General features: G+C 46.2%; 1 protein-coding gene across 1 annotated transcript in view; it reads left to right on the forward strand.

Annotated features, from left to right (window-relative positions):
• The window catches only part of LOC144821557 (uncharacterized), a 98,358-nt gene that overhangs the window by 33,653 nt on the left and 45,167 nt on the right, over window positions 1-19,538 (forward strand). The window contains exon 3 of the mRNA XM_078678743.1: window positions 7,481-7,586. Within this exon, the coding sequence (XP_078534869.1) occupies window positions 7,481-7,586 (106 nt within the window). The remainder of the gene's footprint in view (window positions 1-7,480; window positions 7,587-19,538) is intronic.

Here is a 19,538-nt window from a genome sequence, read left to right on the forward strand (position 1 = left end):
TAGTTAACAATGCATCAGTTATTTCATCCCCTGAATCATTATTTATTTGAAGCTTTTTGTCATCCTTAATTCCCTTCTTCTGTATCTGGCGCTTTACTTTTTATCCTCACTTGCTTTGTCTTTTGCTTTTTCCCACATTTATAAGGCCTCAAATTGTGCAGCTCTAGATGGTGTCTTTATTTCACATAACACTCTCTATAATTTGTCAATAATTTGCAATTCAAAAGTACCATCTTTTGGAAACCTCAAAGGAATCTCTATTTTCAGTAATATTGCACCATTGGTGAACCCACATACAGGAGTTTTGTCCTAAATTGGTAGACATAAAATGCACAGGTGTTCCTTCAGGAGCATGACCAATTAAAAACAAAATTATCACTTAACCTCCCAACAGTTTCTTTTAACCTTCAAACAATTTCATTGCTGCAATAGTTCAATGCAATTTCTTTTCTTTAATGCTGTCAGTTTCAATTTCAGTCAGTTTAACTCCTACTACTGACCCTCTCAACTGCAGTATTTTTCTGAGTTTTCGTAATCAAAATTCTGTTAGTAACAACATAAAAAACATTTGCTACTCTGTCTGTTCCACTAAACAAAGGATAGACTTCAACTTATTCCTGGAGACTCAGAATTGCTCCCCTTTTACTGTGAGTAAATCCCTCTGTTTATTTTTCATTCAAGCTCAGACGAACCTGTTACTCCTACAGTGTTACCCTTTCTAGGTTATGTAAGACCAATATTGTACCAGCGAACTCTCTGATGTCACTCAAGCGCGGAAGAACCTGTTACTCCTTCATTGTTACCCTTTCTATGTGATATAACACCAAAGCACTAGCAAACTCTCTGCTATCAAACACTCTCACTTTTATACAATATATAGTCTATAATGCAACACTGCCAGCCCTGCGTAGCTTCTCAGTGTTCTTCCAACAGACGAGTAACCTTCTGCAGTGTGCCTTCCATTTACCACCCGCTATTCCGTACCCGGGCTTTTTCTGGAGAACATAAAACAGGACACAAACTTTTCATGTTAATCATATAATCAATAATCAATGATTGACTTATGAAATTACCAATTTATCAATAAAACCATCAAGTCAAAATGAGCAAAAAACATTCAAAACCCTTACTATTTTTCAACACTTAAAAAATACATCCTAGCATATTAACAACATTTCACAACAATATTGATACTCATACCACTCCAGAAAACGCCTTCTTGCATCACCTTCCAGTACTGATTTGCCAGTCTTCAGGTTCAGAGCATTGAAATCAGGACTTTCTTTTGAGAATCTGGACATTTATCTAACTTGGGCAATTATTTCCTAGCGCTATTTAGGCCTTAGACTAAACTATGCTCCTTTTGGTGATGGTGTTAACCTTACATCTGCTACCAAAACGGAGCCAGCGGTAATTTCACGGTAATTTCTCAATGCAAAACCATAATTTACCTCTAGTTTACCGCTTTAAAGGTGATGGACCTTTGCCACCGTGTATCACCTTAAGGAGACTTACCATAAACATGAAAAGTCAAAATGCAATTAATATTTAAGTCCATAAAGAGAGTTATGAGTATTTTTTAAAGGGTTTTTATTTTCTAGTCAAAAGTTAAGTTTCTCTGACCCTTTATTAATTAGTCAAATATCAATCTGGTTACAGAATTGAAAAAATAGGAAAAATAGAATTAAGACCAAACATATTATAGATTGCATACAAAGCACTCCATCAGAAAGGGAAACCCATAATTCTATGTCAGTCAGAACTCTTTAAAGAGTTTCCGGAAAAATTTAATTCAAGAGTGAGTTTTGCAAAGCTAATCAATAATTAATAATTAGCAAAAATCTCCCATAAAGAGAAATAACTGCATATGACAAAAAAAAAACAAAAAAAACCTTCCTGATCTCTCAGCTGCTCTCTCTTCTCTGGTCTGTCCATCTGTGCTCCTCTGCTCTGTGTCTCACATAGATAGGCTGCTCCTTGAAAATGCCCTCCCTTCATGAGACCACAGAAGAATGTGATCTGCCCAAAAACAATCAAGGCCAGCCTACACCTCTCAAAAATATGTGAACAGGGCCCCCCGTTCTCTGCGCAATCTCCTCCCAGGCTGCACCCGTGACGTTCAATTTCCTAACCCAAAGGATGTCTGGTCAGATCTGCTTCTTCTCTTCTCTCCTAATCTCTCCTTTTGTGTCTCTCCTGACACGCACTCTAAGGGGTCATTATTTATACTCTAATTTTAGCTGACTATACTAATGATGTGGCAGTTTCAGTAGAAACTCGCACTATGATTGGTTAGCACAGGTGACATGGGGTTTCTTCATCGTGTTCTCATTACAAATCCAATTCATACCTGTTTTCACAAAGGAAGCGTTAAGACTTAATACAGTCATATGTTTCACCATCAATAATTATACAATATTGCAACATTTAAATGACAAAATGTTTCTGTACATTTCCGTCTCTCTTTCACATCGCACGCAGGGATGACACTTTCCCACAAACACTTGTACATTTGGCACTATGACAGGATTGTGCAGATCACTGTGGCCTTGACCTCTGTGTCTTCACTTGAGGCACTTGGCAGATCATGTAGCTGGTTGGCGCATGCGCTTCCCATTCAGCACACTGCTGACAATTCTCAACCATGCTGGATTCTTAGGCATCCATTTTATTTTTGGGCCCAATGTATACTAAGGTAAAACAAACACAAAAGAATATTAATTTATGAAGTAAAGCCCATTATGTTTACCTCCCCCATACTAGTACCCAGTTTTAGTTATTACCTAACAAAAGCTATTAGTTTAAAGCATATTTTCTATTATTTGTGCACAGCATGTAAATGTGCAATTTACAACATAGCATAAACATGCACTAGTGCAAATTTTCAAAGCGCAAACAGTTAATTCATACTCATAGCAACATGCTCTAATGTTTGGATAGCTTTTCATGCAAAATGTGTTTGCCCCACATGTAGTGTTGGTGCATGGCTGATTAATTAATACATATTATAAGAAAGATGTGTTATGAACTGAACATGCATTGTGTAAATATGCAACAAAGCCAAGGTCTCTTAGACGAGAACAGAGCTTATGATTTATATGGTACTCGCAAATTGCGCGTGCAATTTCAAGGGTGCAAGGGTGTCAAAAGGACACCCTGTTGCGCCCCTGAAATTGATCTGTGCACAAATGTTGCGCACACACATGTCCCAAGGACATGTGTGTGTGTAATACACAACTCTGAAAAATGCACTTTAGTGCATTTTTCAAAGTATTTGCAAATTACCATGAAGTTCAACTTCATGGTAATTTGCGACCCCTAGTAGCGAAATCGCCACTTAAAAGAGGTTTTTGCATTGCATTTAAGGAATCGCAAAATGCAATTCCTTAAATGCAATCAAAATTTGAGAACTTGCAATTAATTGCAAATTCTCAAATTGGGATGGCCTTGACGTTTGCTGCATCGCAAAAGCTAATTTTGCAATCGCAAACGGGCGATTTTTGCAAATCGCACCATTTGCGATCACAAAAAGCTTTGATGCATGTGCCTGTCCATGTCTTTCACTTTGCATGCACCAAAAGTGCCACTTTTAAAAAGCGTTTGACTAGGCCTAATTTCATGTTTCATGTGCCATGTGTTTTCACTTGCCCCAAAATCTGCATGCCATTTTAATTGCAGACGGTCTGAAACACAAAACAGAGCGATGCTTAATCTTGATGAAATCTGGCTCTATCAAAACAGTGAGTGATAGTAAAGAAAAAAGGATACTCACGAGGGAACCCAGCCGGGTTCTAGTTATGTGTGAGGGAAAAAGGAGAAAGTGAGCGAATGAAAAGAATGATTTGACCCACGGGGCAACAAGATAAACGGGTGGAATAATTACTCCTATTCACCGTTAACAGTAAGGAGAACTTACCCCAAGTGAGAGTGGGGGCTGGCAATCCGTGAGTAGCACAACGCTATTGATGAAGCCCAATAAGAAAGCGTGGTATTCTCTTAAACGCAGACAGCTCAGACAATCTTGCAAACAATTTGAAAGGAAATGGAGGAAGGATTTTACAGAGACTATCAAGAGCAATTATAGAGAAGCACTTAAGCTTTATAAAAATGAAATAAAAGTTGCTCAAGCTAGTTGCTATCGTGGAAAAATTGCTTCTGCTTCCAATTCCCCAAGGGACATTTTTTAAAATTATGAAATCTCTCCTCACCCCTCTTAGCCCTCATATTGAATCTGTTGATGCTCAAAAGCGTTCTGATGAAATAGCAGATTTCCTCTCTACAAAAGTCTACAACATCTATTCTACGTTCCAACAAACGAATCTGGACCTAAATATACCATTGCCTACTCAACAAGGCAGGCTGGAGGAATTTGCTCCGCTGACCCTACTGTCCCTGCAGAAACTTTTGAGGGAGCTTAAATCGAGATCTCCGGCAGACCCCGCCCCTCTGTCCATTCTCAATCTGGTCTCAGATATTGTCTCTCCAGTTATCTTGGACGTAATAAATTCCTCCCTTGTAATGGGGCAGATCTCGCTTCTCTGGAAACAAGCAAGAGTCAAAGCTCTTCTGTAAGAGTCCAATTTAGATCCTGAGGACTGGGCCAATGATCGCCCCATTTCTCTGCTGCCGGGAATTAGTAAACTTGCAGAAAAATATGCTAACTCCATACTGGCAGCTTTTGTGGAGGAAAATAAATGCCTCCATCCCACCCAGACTGGCTTCAGATGCTATCAGGACACGGAGACCGCACTTCTCGCAGTGGTTGAAGAGTCCAGAAAAATCTTGGACAACGGAGGCTGCGCTGCGATCATCTTGTTAGATCGCAGCGCAGCCTTTGATACGGTAAACCATCAAATTATGATCCAAAGGCTCAGGGAGCTGGGGGTAGCAGGGACTGCCCTTAAATGGTTGAAGTCCTTCCCCTCAGACAGATAATTTGCGGTCTTTGAAGAGGATGTTCTCTTGAAGCAGATTTCTTTGCAGTATGGAGTCCCCCAGGGATCTTCGCTGAGTCCCACCATGTTTAACATCTACATGAGGTCCCTTGCGGATGTGGTGCTCCCCTGGGGGATCCAGATGGTCACGTACGCTGATGACACCCAGTTGGTGGTGGCCCTTAGCCAGCAAGATAAAGCTGAACTTGGTCTAACTTCCTGCCTTGTGAAGGTCTCTGAGTGGATGGATCTGTCTTTTCTTAAATTGAACGGTGCCAAGACAGAAATTATGATACTAGGCCATGCGGCCCCCCTGAATTTAGATCCTATGTGGCCTAGTTGTCTTGGCCCCATTCCTGTACCAAAGAAACAAATAAAGAGTTTGGGCGTATGTTTTGACTCCAACGTCGGCTTCACAGTTCAAGCACGTAAAGTTGCCTCTAACTGCTATGGTCTTCTTAGATCGATAAGGAAGATTTTGCCTCTTCTTCCATTTGAAGCTAGGCATATGCTGGTCCAAGCACTTATTTTATCGTGGCTGGACTATGCGAATGCAGTTTAATTGGGTGCGCCACAAGGAACCACTAAGACCTTACACACTGTCTAGAACTGTGCGGCCCTCCTTTTAATGAATGTCCCAAAACGTAATTCTGCTAAGTTAGTGCTTAGCCGGTTGCATTGGCTTCCTGTTCAAGAAAGAATCCGGTTTAAGGCAATGTGTATTGTCCTTAAGTCCATTGCTGGTAATGGGCCCCCCATGATTCAGTCCATGGTGCAATTTATTCGCACCAATCGGACTCTTAGATCATTGTAGAATAAAAAAGGTCTTCCACTTTGCTGAGCTCAAATGAGCCGTCAGGGGACTGCTGATGCTGCAGACCAAGAACACTAAAGTGTGCCCACATTCTAGCACCCGCTGTGTTCTTGGTCGAAAAATCACGCATGTGCCTTGAATCCAAGTGACACTGAGTCATAAAAGGTTGGACGGGGGTTATGTGTGATGAAATAAGAATGTAGCCATGCCAGGAACCACGAGACGATTTCTTGAAATACATAAACAAAAGTTCCACACAAAAGCAAATGAACACAGTACTTCGTTAACGGGAACTGATAAGAGCACCCTTTTAAGATATATTAATTACAATAGATTTCACAAGCACAGCTCAAGCGCTATGCAGGCGGAACCTAAAAATACGATCAGAAAAGAAAATGATATTCAGATGATGAAGGAGAGAGTTGAGTTATTAAGTAAAACAGAAGATATCAAAGAACTAGCAGGTGAGAAGAATACAATGAGAGCAAACATGGAAATGGCACAAAAGCAGACCAGGACAGACATGGATGGGAGAAAAGAGAGGTCAAAATTGAGGTGGGCATGCCACAGATGTCAAGACACCAGAGCTGTTCATGGACTGTCACATACTTGACAAACCCCTCTGTGTGCAGCAGAGGAGGGACTGGCTACTTCCATTTTTTACAATCAAAATTCAAAAAGCCTTAGGCGCTGGCCCTGAAAGTAAGCAGGGGAGGCAGAAAGGAAGGGCTACAAGCCATATGTAGATAGAGGACACTGTCTGGAAACATTCCCATTTAAGCTGGGAGCACAGGGCAAGCTGCAGGAATAAAGGGGAAGGGGAGAAAAACGGAAGATGCAGGGAAAAAGAAAGAAAGAGTGAAAGAAGGTGAGAAGGGGCAGACAAAAGAGAGTGATAAAGGTAAAAGAGAGAAAGTAAGGAACCAAAGAGAGAGGAAATGTGAAGCCAGAAAGAGCCGGGCCAACATTCTGAGTGAGATAAAATTAGCGAGAGGCAGACAAGGAAAGAAAGACAAAGGGAGAGAGATAGAGAGTGAGAGACCGAAAAAAGGAAAAGGAGAAAGATGAGGCAGAGAGCGAGAAGAGTAGGCCAGGACACCACTTGTAAAAGTCCACCTCGGAAGAGGCCCAGTAAACAAACCCTGTTTGTCCTATTGCCCTCGAAGAGGTCGGACAGAAGCAGTCTTTGTGGAAGAACCCACACAAGGTATGTATAAAATAGGTTAGAAGTAAATGTACCCTTTAATTTCTAGACACCTATCTATGCAGTTTACTCCTAACCCATAACATTCAACCCCAAGATTGAAAGCAATAAACAATATAGCTCAAGCAGTAAACACAAATTACTGTCAAGAGGAGAAATTGGATGCTTTTTCTACACAATTCGTTTGTTCGACTGGAGCCATCGATACCGAAGGAGAGTGGACGTGTTAGGTTCTAGTCAACATTTCTTTTCTTACGAATGTGTTCGATTAAATGACAAAGTATACTGTCTTCTCTCTCAAAATACTAGGTGTATTGATGTTTGCTTACGGGGCTTTACTTTCACCCAACTAGTACAAGTGGATAGTTTGAGTATAAATTGTAGAATAATTAGGTTTTTAATCATTTGTGTACCACAGTCATAGTCATTTATTGCACTATTTTTTAATTGTTTTTATGAATTGACGTTGAAGAACAATTGCATATTTTTTTAATAAATATTATTGTACTAAATTTCTACTCTTGACAGAGTACAAAAGATGGAACAAAAACAAAAGATGGAATGAATACAAACAATGGAAAGAGCAATGGGCAGGCATGCAACCATCATGAAAGTGGCCACATTAGTCGTGCAGGTAAGAGGGGAAATCGGGAGCCTGTGTTGGACGCACGCTTCTATCCCAGTCACGCGTGTAATTGTACTCTCTGCATCACAACACATAATCAATGCTTCAGGCAGCGAAAAAGATGCAGGGCTCTGGTACAGATTGTGGTGCAGGAATCTGAAATGAGCCATTCACTGGCTTGCAAGGACCCCACTGAGAGCAGGTGAACATCACCACAAGAGCCAGTCACTCTTGGTTTACAGCTGTCACACGAAAAGTTTGCTCAGATGCTGCTGCAATGGCAGAGGGTCACAGGTCCATGATCTCTGGAGTGTGTGACAGCCAAAGGTCAGACATACTGCAGACATCAGTGGCCAGTGGGGAATCAGGAGGGGTCTGGATGACTGACAACAAAGGGGAACCAGTTGTGGTAGCAAGATGCTGCATAGCAAGTACTTAGGCTCTCGGGCTGAGATCCACCATGGGGAGGGCATCTATGGCACTTTCTTCACGGGGGTTACAGACCACAAGGGGGCTGCACTCAATGGCGGCCATGGGAAGAATCAAATCAAATCAGGTGTTTGTTAAGCGCGACTACTCACCCATAAGGGTCTCAAGGTGCTGAGGGTGTGGGGGGTTCGCAGGTTCCAGTCCATCAAGAAGGGGGTCTGTTGAAGAGCCAGGTTTTGATGTTTCTTGTGAAGATGGGGAGCGATGTTATCTTTCTGAGGTTGAGCGGAAGGTCGTTCCACGCACTGGCCGTGCAGAAGGAGAAGGAGCGGCCACCCAATCTGGTCTTTCTGGTGCAGGGGACCATGGCGTAGGAGAGCTGGGCTGATTGTAGTGGCCCGTGGGCAGGGGGCCACCAGGTGTCGTTCCAGGCATCTGGGTTTGGGCCCATGAGGAGTACTTCCGTTTTGTTTGTGTTTAGTTGTAGGCAGCTGTTTTTCATCCTTCAACGGCAGATCTGAGGCAGGCGCAGTTGGACTGCCCTTCTCTTGAACCCCTTAGACAGCAAGCTACTGCTGAGGCTGCTGGGAATGCTAGTGGAACCCATGACATTTATTGGGATGAAGGGCTCCTGTATTCAGAGGCTAGAGACCCCAAGCCTGGTGCTTCCAGGAGGTTGGTCATACCTTTGGCATTCAGGGGCTTCCTTTTGACACTAGCCCATGATATTCCCTTAGCAGGACATCTTGGCCAGAACAAGACTTGGGACAGGCTTGTCCCTCACTTTCACTGGCCCCACAAGTCAGAAGACAAGCCAGTGGCAAAGCAGGTGGCACTACAAAGGCCCCCCTTATACCACTACCTGTGGTGGGGGTTCCCTTTGAAAGAGTGGGGATTGACATTGTTGGACCAATGGATCCTCAGACAGCATCTGGGCACAGGTTTATCCTGGTGGTAGTGGATTATGCCACCAGGTACCCAGAAACTATACCACTTAGGACCACTACAGCACCTGTTGTGGCAAGAACCCTCCTAGGCGTTTTCTCAAGAGTGGGTTTCCCTAAGGAGGTTGTTTCAGACAGAGGAGCAAACTTTATGTGTAGTTATATGACTGCAATGTGGAAGGAGTGTGGAGTGAACTACACCCTATCGCCCACAATACAACGGTCTAGTTGAAAGGTTCAACAAGGCCTTAAAGGGTATGATTAAGGGTCTCCCTGAAAAGCTCAGGTGGAGATGGGATATCCCACTGCCCTGCCTTTTATATGCATACAGAGAGGTCCCACAAAGGGGTTGGCTACAGCCCTTTTGAACATTTGTTTGGGCATCCTGTAAGAGGACCCTTTTGTCTGGTAAAGGAAGGATGGGAGTTACCTCTCAAACAAGACATTGTGGACTATGTACTTGGTCTCTGCTCCAGGATGGCTGAGTACATGAAAAAGGCATCCAAAAACCTTGAGGCTAGCCAGGAACTGGGAAAAGCCTGGCATGACCAAAAGGATGTACTGACTTTTTACCAGCCAGGACAGAAAGTGTGGGTGTTGGAACCTGTGGCCCCAGCAGCTCGCCAAGACAAGTGGAGTGGACCCCACACTATTGTTGAACAGAAGGGAGAGGTTACCTATTTGATAGACCTAGGAACTCCAAGGAGCGCCCTTAGGGTGCTTCATGTCAACAGACTGAAGGCATATGTTGACAGGGCAGACATGGGCTTGCTCATGGCTACTGATGAAGGACAGGGGGAAGAGTGTGACCCTCTCCCAGACCTGCTCTCAGAACCCTGATGATGGATCAGTAGATGGTGTAGCCTTGATAGGCAGCCTCACTGAGCAGCAGCAAACTGACAGCAGACAAGTTCTACAGGCATACAGACATATGTTTTCACTGACTCCAAGTCAGACTACCTGGTGCACTCATGAGGTGGACACTGGGGACAGTCTGCCTGTTAAAAATAAGATTTACAGGCAACCTGATCATGTCAGGGGCTGTATCAGGAAAGAAGTCCAGAAAATGTTGGAATTGGGAGTGATTGAACCTTCAGATAGCCCTTGGGCTAGTCCAGTAGTCCTAGTACGTAAACCTTACACCCAGGGTGGTATGAGAGAGATGATGTTTTGTGTAGACTACAGAGGTCTCAATGCTGTCACTAAGACAGATGCCCATCCAATACCAAGAGCAGATGATCTCATAGACACTTTGGCCTCAGCCAAGTTTCTGAGCACATTTGATCTGACAGCTGGCTACTGGCAGATCAGACTAGCTGATGATGCAAAGCCAAAAACAGCATTTGCAACGCCTAGTGGACATTTTCAGTTTGTGGTAATGCCCTTTGGTCTGAAGAATGCACCTGCCACATTTCAAAGGTTGGTGAACAAAGTCCTCACAGGCCTGGAAGGCTACTGTACAGCTTATCTTGATGAGATTGCTGTCTTTAGCTCCACCTGGGAAGATCACCTGATCCACCTGAAAAATGTTTTGGAGGCCCTGCAGAAGGCAGGCCTAACTAGCAAGGCTACTAAGTGCTTGATAGGGCAGAGTCAGGTTGTGTACCTGGGCCACTTTGTAGGTGGAGGCCAGGTTCAACCATTTCAGAGCAAAATCCAGACCATCATAGACTGGGTTGCTCCAACCACCCAGACTCAGGTCAGAGCTTTCTTGGGCCTGACTGGGTACTATAGGAGGTTTGTCAAGGGGTATGGTTCCATTGTGACACCCCTGAATGACTTAACTTCTTTAATGCCTAAGAAAGTTCAGTGTACAGTCAGCTGTCAAAAGGCATTTGATGACCTGAAGCAGGACATGTGCACTGCACCAATTCTGCAAAGTCCTAACTACTCCAAAGAATTAATTTTTCAAACAGATGCTTCTGAGTTGGGGGTAGGGGCTGTGCTATCACAATTGAATGAAGAAGGTCAGGACCAGTCAGTAGCTTTTATTAGCAGAAGGCTGACCCCTAGAGAGAAACGTTGATCAGCTATTGAGAGGGAGGCCTTTGCTGTGGTTTGGGTTCTGAAGAAGTTGAGACCATACATGTTTGGTACTCATTTCATTGTTCAGACAGCCCATAAGCCCCTCTTATGGCTAAAACAGATGAAGGGTGAAAATCCCAAACTACTCAGGTGGTCCATTTCTCTACAGGGGATGGACTATACAGTGGAACATAGACCTGGGAGTAACCATGCCAATGCAGATGGACTCTCCAGATATTTCAACATAGAACATGAAGACTCAACTGGTCAAGGTTAGTTTAATGTCCCTGCATTTTTTTGGGGGTGGGGGGGGGGGGGGGGTAGGAGAGTAGGGTCTGCTTCCTATGGCTACCTCCACTTTTTGCTGTGCTTCACTGGTTTTTCGACTTTAGTCTGGCTGTGGCCCTGCTAATCAGGCCCACAGCCTAGCTGTTCTCTCTCTAAATTGATACCATGTACTTTAGGTACATACCAGATTGGTTACTGGGTCACCCTTGTGAACCCCTGTATAGTGTACCCTAGGTACCCAAGGCATTTTCACCCTAGGCCTACCAGGTGCTGCAGCATGCATTGTGCCACCCCTGGTTAGCCTTCCAAACTGACACCACAGGTCTGCACCTGCAGCCTGGGTAAGGTGGTGTAATCACCCCTTACTGGGATATAGTATACCTATACCCTATATATATAGACACATATTAACCTATAAGTCACTCCTATGGCGGACCTCGACAATCCTGGAAGCAGAGTGCTTGGTTTTGTGTGAGAAGGTGCCCTAGCATGAGCTGAGCCCCTCTGCAGCTTTCGGAACCATCTCCTTATAGCTGTTCTATGATATAGCCATACCATATACTCTTAAGTGCATTATAATCCTCATGGTTAATGCTAACTTTGGTTTGGCTTTATCAAAACATGTTGTGTAAGGTGTCAAACACTTTGGAATACTACCCCCCGCCAGTCCTGGCACGCGGAGTAGCATTCCACCCTTCTAGAGGGAGAAGACATGTAGTTACTGGTTTACCCGGTTAAAGTTAAACAGAGCCCTGGCATCACAAAATGGATGCTGCTGCCACAGACACGAGTCTGTCCTCCTGCTGCTGGACGAACCTCCAGCAGGGGAGGCCTGGACAATAGGTTTCCTGTCCAGGGAGGTGCTGGCACCTCCCCAGACAGGCTTTAGTGTATTGGGGCAGGGTGGGTTGCATTCAGTGAATGCTTTTCAGACACTGCCTGGGGCACACAAGGTGCTCCATGCATTTCCCAGTTCAAACCGGGTGCTGGGGCACTCTGCCCCAGCTCTGGCACGAAACTGGACAAATGGGAAGGGGTGTAACCACCCCCTCCCCAGGTCCTCCCATACGTGGGACCCTAGAGTTAGTCCATCCCCTATTTTTCCTATAAAGATAGAACCTCAGTCACTAGGACTTCAGATTACCCTGGACGAAACTCTGATACACAAATCTTGGATCTTCGACATACCATATCGACTGGAGGACAGAAGAAATCTCCCTTGTGGTCAAGGAATGACCACCCTGTTCAAACAGGCACCAACTGCATCTTTGCCTGTCTGCATTTTCGAGGCTCCAGTCAGATCCCGAAGAACCTGTGACACAGGACATGGACTTCCAGACATCTCTGACGCTGACCCGAGCTCCCAGCAAAGCTGAGACCCGTAGAGGATACGAGAGACGTGGGACCAGAACTCCTGGACATCCTGCATTTTGCAAACTGCACCAATTTCCCGAGGTATCCCGAAGTTGTGCATTGGGGTGCTTGAAGCCCCAGCCCCGAGCACCTTTTGCACCGAAGCTCAGAGGCCCACACTCCACGAGTGTCCCGTGGGCCCGCTTTGTGCATTTCAGCTTGACGCGTCTTAACGGTTCCTAGTCCATTGGCTAGTGAGCCCCCACGAAAACTTTCCTTTGATTTACTTTGCTTTCCTGGTTGCTCCAGGCTTGCTCCAACTTTCCTGCAAAGGAGAAGTTCCTCAGACCTTGCTGGTCTGCACCAAAGCCAATCTCGTCATCCTGCGTGGGTTGCGGTTGCCAAGGCTTGTTGAGTATAATCCGGATTCCAACACTGCAGTCAACTAGATCCTTAGTGGGACAGCTCGAATCCAGCTCCTGGTTGTCATCAACGCTCCCTGGACCACGTGGCTGAAGAGATAAGCTTCACCTCTTTCACCTGAAATCACCCGACATCGCCTGGCATCTTCCTGTCGCCATCCTGGTCACTGGCAAGTGACCCAGACTCTGTCCCTTCTGCTTTCAGGTTCTTCAGATCTTCGATCCACCCTTGGATCCACACGGACACTTTTCCTCTGGTCGCCTGCAGCATTTCTTCGAGCTCTCCATTGGAATCGACAAGGAAACCCGACACGAAAAAACACCTATGCACCTTCCCTAGGTGAGGTAACACGAGTACTCTGGTGCTCCCATGGGTATTGACTCTCCAAGTGTCCTAGTCTAAAAGGGTTCCATCGCAGTTCACCTCCTTGTGCCCTTAACCTCTAAAACTGTACTTTGTTCATTCTCCATAGAAAGTCATTGGTAACCCGCGGCTGTGTTTAGACACTGCACGCGTCTCCCGTGGGCCTCCTGCATCCTAACCTTTGGTTGTTCTGAGTAGCCCCAGCGATTCCACAAGCCCCAGGCCTGCTTTCTTTTCCACACGTGGTTCTTATACCACTATTTTAGTATATGGTTTGTGAGGCTCCTAGGGCATAACGTATACTGTGAAACTTATCGTATGCTAATCAAGTTCCTTGTATTGTACTGTTACCTATGACCTCATAAAGAGTGCAGAGGTGTTGTGTTTAGATTAAATACATACACATTTGATATATACCTTGTGCGGTGTGCTTTCATTTGGTACTCAAGAGATTATAAATGGTAAAACAACTTGCTTAACTCGCCTCTAAGTCTTAGTCTGAAGGCTGCTCTCCACAGCTACCACCAGGATAGCTTTCTTTAATGTTGACTTTACAACCTACCATCAATAAGGGTTGTTTGGACTGGTGCAAGGTGCCCACTAGAATAGTGGACATCATATACGAGGCCAACTTCTCACAGTGTTGGCGGCCCCGTTGAAAATGTGGTGGGGCAGAGGTCCGTGAGGGCCCCAAGGTGGATCGTCTTCAGTGTGTCATCATGGTGAGGGCTGTCCAGGTGTCGATCGCTGGCTTCAGGGTGTCGGGGGTGGTTCAGTGTGTTGGTTGTCTTCGTCGAAGTTGTCACAGATGCTCTTGAGTTTGTGGTGGAAAAAGGTGCTGAGTTTGTCGTAGAGGTCTTGTGAGGGAGGGATGTCGGTGGACTCGCTGGTGGGTTGGGCGAACTCCTTGATGATGTTGAAGAGTTCTTTGCTGTTGTGTGCATGAGTAGAGATTCTGTCTTCAATCGCTTTTTTCCTCGTTTTTCTGATGAGTGGTGGTGGGCGTTGGAGGGGGCTTTGAAGTTGTTGTGGGCTTCTGTGGATTTGGTGTTCCTCTAGGCCTTTTCGAGGCGGTGGCAAGCGCGTCTGGATTCTCGAAGTTCGGTGGTGAACCATCTAGCTTTCCTGGCGTGGGAGTTGTTGTTTTTCTTGAGGGGGGCTATGGTGTTGGCGCTGTCGGAGATCCATCTGTGCAGGGTTCGGGCTGCGGTGTTGGCGTCATCGTTTTCCGCGATGGTTGGAGTGGAGTTGCTGAGTGATGATGTTAGCTGGTCGCCGGTGATTCTGGTCCAGTTTCTTCGTGGGAGCAGGTGCTGGTGTCTGTGGATAGTGGGTGTTCTGAAGGTGAAGTGGACGCATCGATGGTCAGTCCATGGGAGTTCGTGGTGTGGCTGAAGGTGATGGAGTTTCATGTTGTGAAGAGGGGGCCGAGGGTGTGTCCTGCTGAGTGCGTGGGTTCCGTCACGATCTGGCGGAGTCCAATGTTGTGGAGGTTGTCCAGGAGGGATGTGGTGCTGGAGTCCAGTTGGTTGTCGAGGTAGAAGTTGAGGTCTCCCAGTAGGGTGTAGTTGGTGGACGCGATGGCATGCAGGGAGATGATGCCCGTGATGGTGTTGGTGAAAAGGCCGCGGGGCCCAGAGGGTCGGTAGATGAGGGTCCACGGAGGGTGGAGGTAGGGCTGGCCAGTATCTTGAAGTGAAGGTGTTCCATCAGGTCTGTGGGCTCGTCGGGGAGTGTGCTCAGGTGGAGGGTGGATTTGTGGACGATGGCGATTCATCCTCCAGGGCGGGTGGGGCGACAGGACAGCTTTGGATTCAGCTGTATGTCTGGGGGGGAGGAGTGGGATGGGGTTGATTCTCTCAGTTTGCATCCCAGTGGTGATCATGGTCTTGACTTGGCACTAGTGACAAGCCTCAGGTGTTGGAAGTATTTTCAAATGAAAGCTTCTTCCGGCAGTGAGATGGAAGCTGGATTGAAGTACTCGACAATATGTTCCCTTTTCTGTTCAAGTTGCAGCTGCAGCCGTCAGGGCTGTCTTAAGGATTCTTAGGGCCCCAGGAAGACATATTTTGGGGACCCGTGTTTAGTAGAACTTTCAATTTATCACCAATTTCCATCTAGTTCAAGCTCTCCTAATGCCCAAAAATATCAATATATACTTCAAGAATTCAGAATTAAGACATTTATTTGTGTGGGATTATGGAGCAGATTCAAAGCTAACTTTGACATAGTCTGGAGTTTGTAGCAATAAGTTGGATCTAGAAGTGGATGGCAATGAGAAATTCTCATTTGGAAGATTCTTTGCCAGTGGAACATTCTCCAGTAGAATTATATCCACCACACTGGCCCTGTAGCAGAGGCTATTCTGTAGCAGTATTCACCAATAACGAAATAAGACATATGTTTAGGCAGGGTGTCTGGGGTGGAACACCCCCCTGAAATCAAGTGTTGGTAGTGTCTTCGTCAGTTCAAATCTGTGTCGAGGTCGTCGGGGAGCAGCAAGTCAGCAAACCGGACTTCACATGATTGGTGCCTGCGGAGTGCAGAGAAGTGATACTTTCCCTCCAAAGGAACTTCTTGGTGTATACTCAAAGGCTGGAGGTGCGCCATGGTTTTCCTGTAGTCCTTTCAGGTTCAGGACGACACAGCAGGCAGCGATTGTCAAGTACTTCAGGCAGGGTTTGGCGCCGTTTTGTTCTACAACAAGGCTTAATTTCTCGGGCAGCAGGTCTTTTTGTTCCAGGTTTCTTTGGTCCGTCAAATCTGATATTCAGGTCTCGGAGTGCCAGCTAAATGCTGAATTTAGGGGTGTTACAAGGGGAGACTGGTACACCATAATCAACAAATCTCTGCTCCGAAAACTCCAGACCATCCAGAACACCGCCGCCAGACTTGTCCTCGGCATTCCACAACACAACCACATCACCCACCACCTACGAGACATCCACTAGCTCCCCATAGAGAAGAGAGTAACCTTCATGATACTCACTCACGCCTACAAATGCCTCCCCAACACCGGACCCCAATACCTCAACAAAAGAGTCTCCATTCACACACCCAAAAGAAACCTCCACTCCACTGACCTTCCCTAAACCCTATGCATCAGCAGAGCCAGAGCGTGTGGAAGAGCCTTCTCCTACATCACAGCAAAGAACTGGAACAAACTCCTGCTCATGAGCACCTTCAGGAACAGCCTCAAGAACTGGCTCTTTGGTTGAAGCGGAGCTGCACGGCTCGACACCCCCCCTCTCCCCCCCTCCCCAGTGCCTTGAGTCCCTCATGGGTGAGTAGTGTGCTTCACAAATCCCTGATTGATTGATTGAGCGAGCCAATGGGGTACTTATCTTTCGGGTGTCTACTTCCACTAGAGACCACATCCTGTGGGAAGGGGCACTACCCGTAACCCTGACGGGTTATTTCTCCACTATCCCAAGGTGGTGGATTTTTAGGAGAGGGGTTCACATCACCTGCCCCGCCGTAGGGGTAGTGGAGGCTAAGTGGGGACCCTCCTTCTAATCTAACAAATTTTCCCACCTTTACTCCCTCCAAAAGTGAAGCAGGAAAGGAGGCTTGGCCTCCCCCACTATCTGGAGGTTCCTGGGTTGGATTTTAAAGGCAGCATTGCCTTTGAAGCTTCCCGCCCAGGAAGGCCATCCTGTCCTGGAGGAGGTGTGAAGCACCTCTGCCCAGAGCAGGCTTTGTCTGTTCTCTGAGTGCTTGTCTCCCACCCCATGAGGTCAGAAACATGTCTGGTGATGGCAGACTGGTTAAAACAAGCCAGAAACTACACGAGTGCTTGGTAGGTTTTCAGGGGACCCTGTAAAAGAGTCTCTTGTGTGAATTTATAAATAAATATTCAACACTGTCATCAGTGAAATTTTATTAAGACAAGATGTGTGGTACCAAACATCTTAGAAATCAGTGAATCCATCATGGAGCTAAGAACTCATGTTGACCACTATCCTGTCCATGTACTCTTCATGGCTTCCCTGTTCACTTACAGCATCACAGAATAGACTGGACATTGTAGGGGCATATCTGATCCTGCTGATATGCCCACACATAGGATATAGTGCACTCTGCCTTAGAGCTAATAGGCCTGCAGTAGGTGTGACTTACCTAAAACTTATTCAGTATATAGGAGGCATGTTTGAAATTTTTAACTAGCACATTAAAATTGTTGCCTAAATTCTGGTGTGCACCATACACCCCTACGTTTTCATTAGTTGACAAAGGACTGTGTGTCATGGTGACTCTTCTGATTTCTATGCACAAAGACATGCAACCTGCAATGGCAGTATGCATAGTCTTGGTGACAGGTCCCTGGGGTGGCACAACAGTGCTGCAGATCTAGAAGACCCTCTTTGGCACCCATGCGCTAGGTACCACTTGCTAGGGACCTGCAGGGGTAACTGAAGGTGTGCCAATTGTGGCTCAAGTTTTTGGGAAGAATATCTGGCGCTGGGTACTTGGTTAGTAGGGATCCAGTGCAATTACAGTTCAAAATCACATCATGCATCAGGGAAAATCATGTCAGACGAGGCGCTTTCCTGCAATACAGTGTTAGTTTCCCTTCCAACCAAGTGTATCCACCCACCTCGGTGTCCCATATTTCCTGAAATGGGTGGTCCTACTCTCATAAAATCTTCCCCCATGCAGCCTTTTCCCCATTTTATCCGAGAGCTAGACTGCCCTACTTAGGATTTCCATGTCAGAAGACAATTCGTTGTTTAAGAAGACCCCTCCAGTTACACTAAGTGCCACTCTCGCTCCACAGATGGGCGCTGTAGAAGATGTGTTTGTGCACTGAGTTGGGGGTTCTGCCACATTCAAAAATCTTTTCTCCGGGAAATCTCGGTGCCATGTTATAGCTTCTCTTATTTAGTCCTTTCTGCGCATCCTCTCCAGCTCGGTTTGGATATCAGTGGGTTCAGTTACGATGTATGGAGCTGTTGGGGTGGTGTCATATTGAGTTATGTTTAGAACTAACCTATGTGTTTCTATCTTGTTGTGTTGGATCTTGGACCTTATTCTACATAGGTAGAGGTGCATAAGGCAATTTGCTTTTTTCTGGAGCTACTTCCTGGGGCAAGGAAAGTCTGTCTGCTCCTACTGCATGTGGGATTAATTAACAGACATACCGTAACCTGGCTGATGCTTGTGAGCAGACGGTGGTCATGTATTGGTACCATGTTATATGCTAAAGGGTGTAGTGCAGTTAATGAGGGATGCTGGTGTTCTGTTTGGTGTAATTGTAGGTAATATTTTAGAGATCCCTGAGCAGGAACTGTTGTTCCCTTTTAGTAACCTTCTTTTGACTGTGCAGTTCCTCGATATTACTCAAATGTAGGATTATCCATAATAGGCAGATTGTACATAACCATATAAATATACATAACTTTTGTTTCGACAGGGGGTTGTGGCTTGCCATCATAGCCACGTAGACGTGCTCTAAAAGCGCTCCACGCAGCGGCCTCATTTAAGCTAGAATCCTAAGACATCTTTATGCTGGAACAGAAATGGTCTCTTGGCACCCATGAGACCTCCAGCCGCCACACAAGCAACCGCGTTGGGACCCCGCAAACATAAAAATGAAGCTCCGGTCCTGAAGAAGGGCCGGTGCCTTCTTGGTACCGGCGGTGCGGCCGGGATGCGACGCTGGGCCTGGGGACCAGCCAGATCCTGCCAAAGTGGCACAACCACGCTACGATCATGGAGGAGGTCGCATTTCCGCCAAATGAGTGACTGTGACAGCGTGGGACCCTGCAACTACCGCAACAGAGACCGGTCCAGAGGAGGGGCCGGCGCCATCTTGGTGAAGGAAGAGCGGCCAGACTGCGACGTTGGGCGTGGGCCCCATTGGACCCTGACTGGGTGGCGTGGCTGCTCTCCGATCCCTGAGGAGGTTAGATCCTGACCGCAATAAGGTGGAGAGCGAGCAGGTCTAAAGCACGCAAGGAAAAATGACGTTTGACCCATGGCGCTGCGAGGCACAGAGGGGTGAGAGCTGCTGAGGAGGGCTTGAGGGGATAAGGCAGTCCTTGCCCAGAAAACAAAGCACCCGGCCCCAGTAGAGCCCTAGGCGTTACGGGACACTGGTAGGTGGAAGACCCCTCCCCTGCCTTTCAGAGGGGGC

The sequence above is a fragment of the Lissotriton helveticus genome, chromosome 2_2 (assembly GCF_964261635.1).
Source record: "Lissotriton helveticus chromosome 2_2, aLisHel1.1, whole genome shotgun sequence".
Classification (NCBI taxonomy): domain Eukaryota; kingdom Metazoa; phylum Chordata; class Amphibia; order Caudata; family Salamandridae; genus Lissotriton; species Lissotriton helveticus.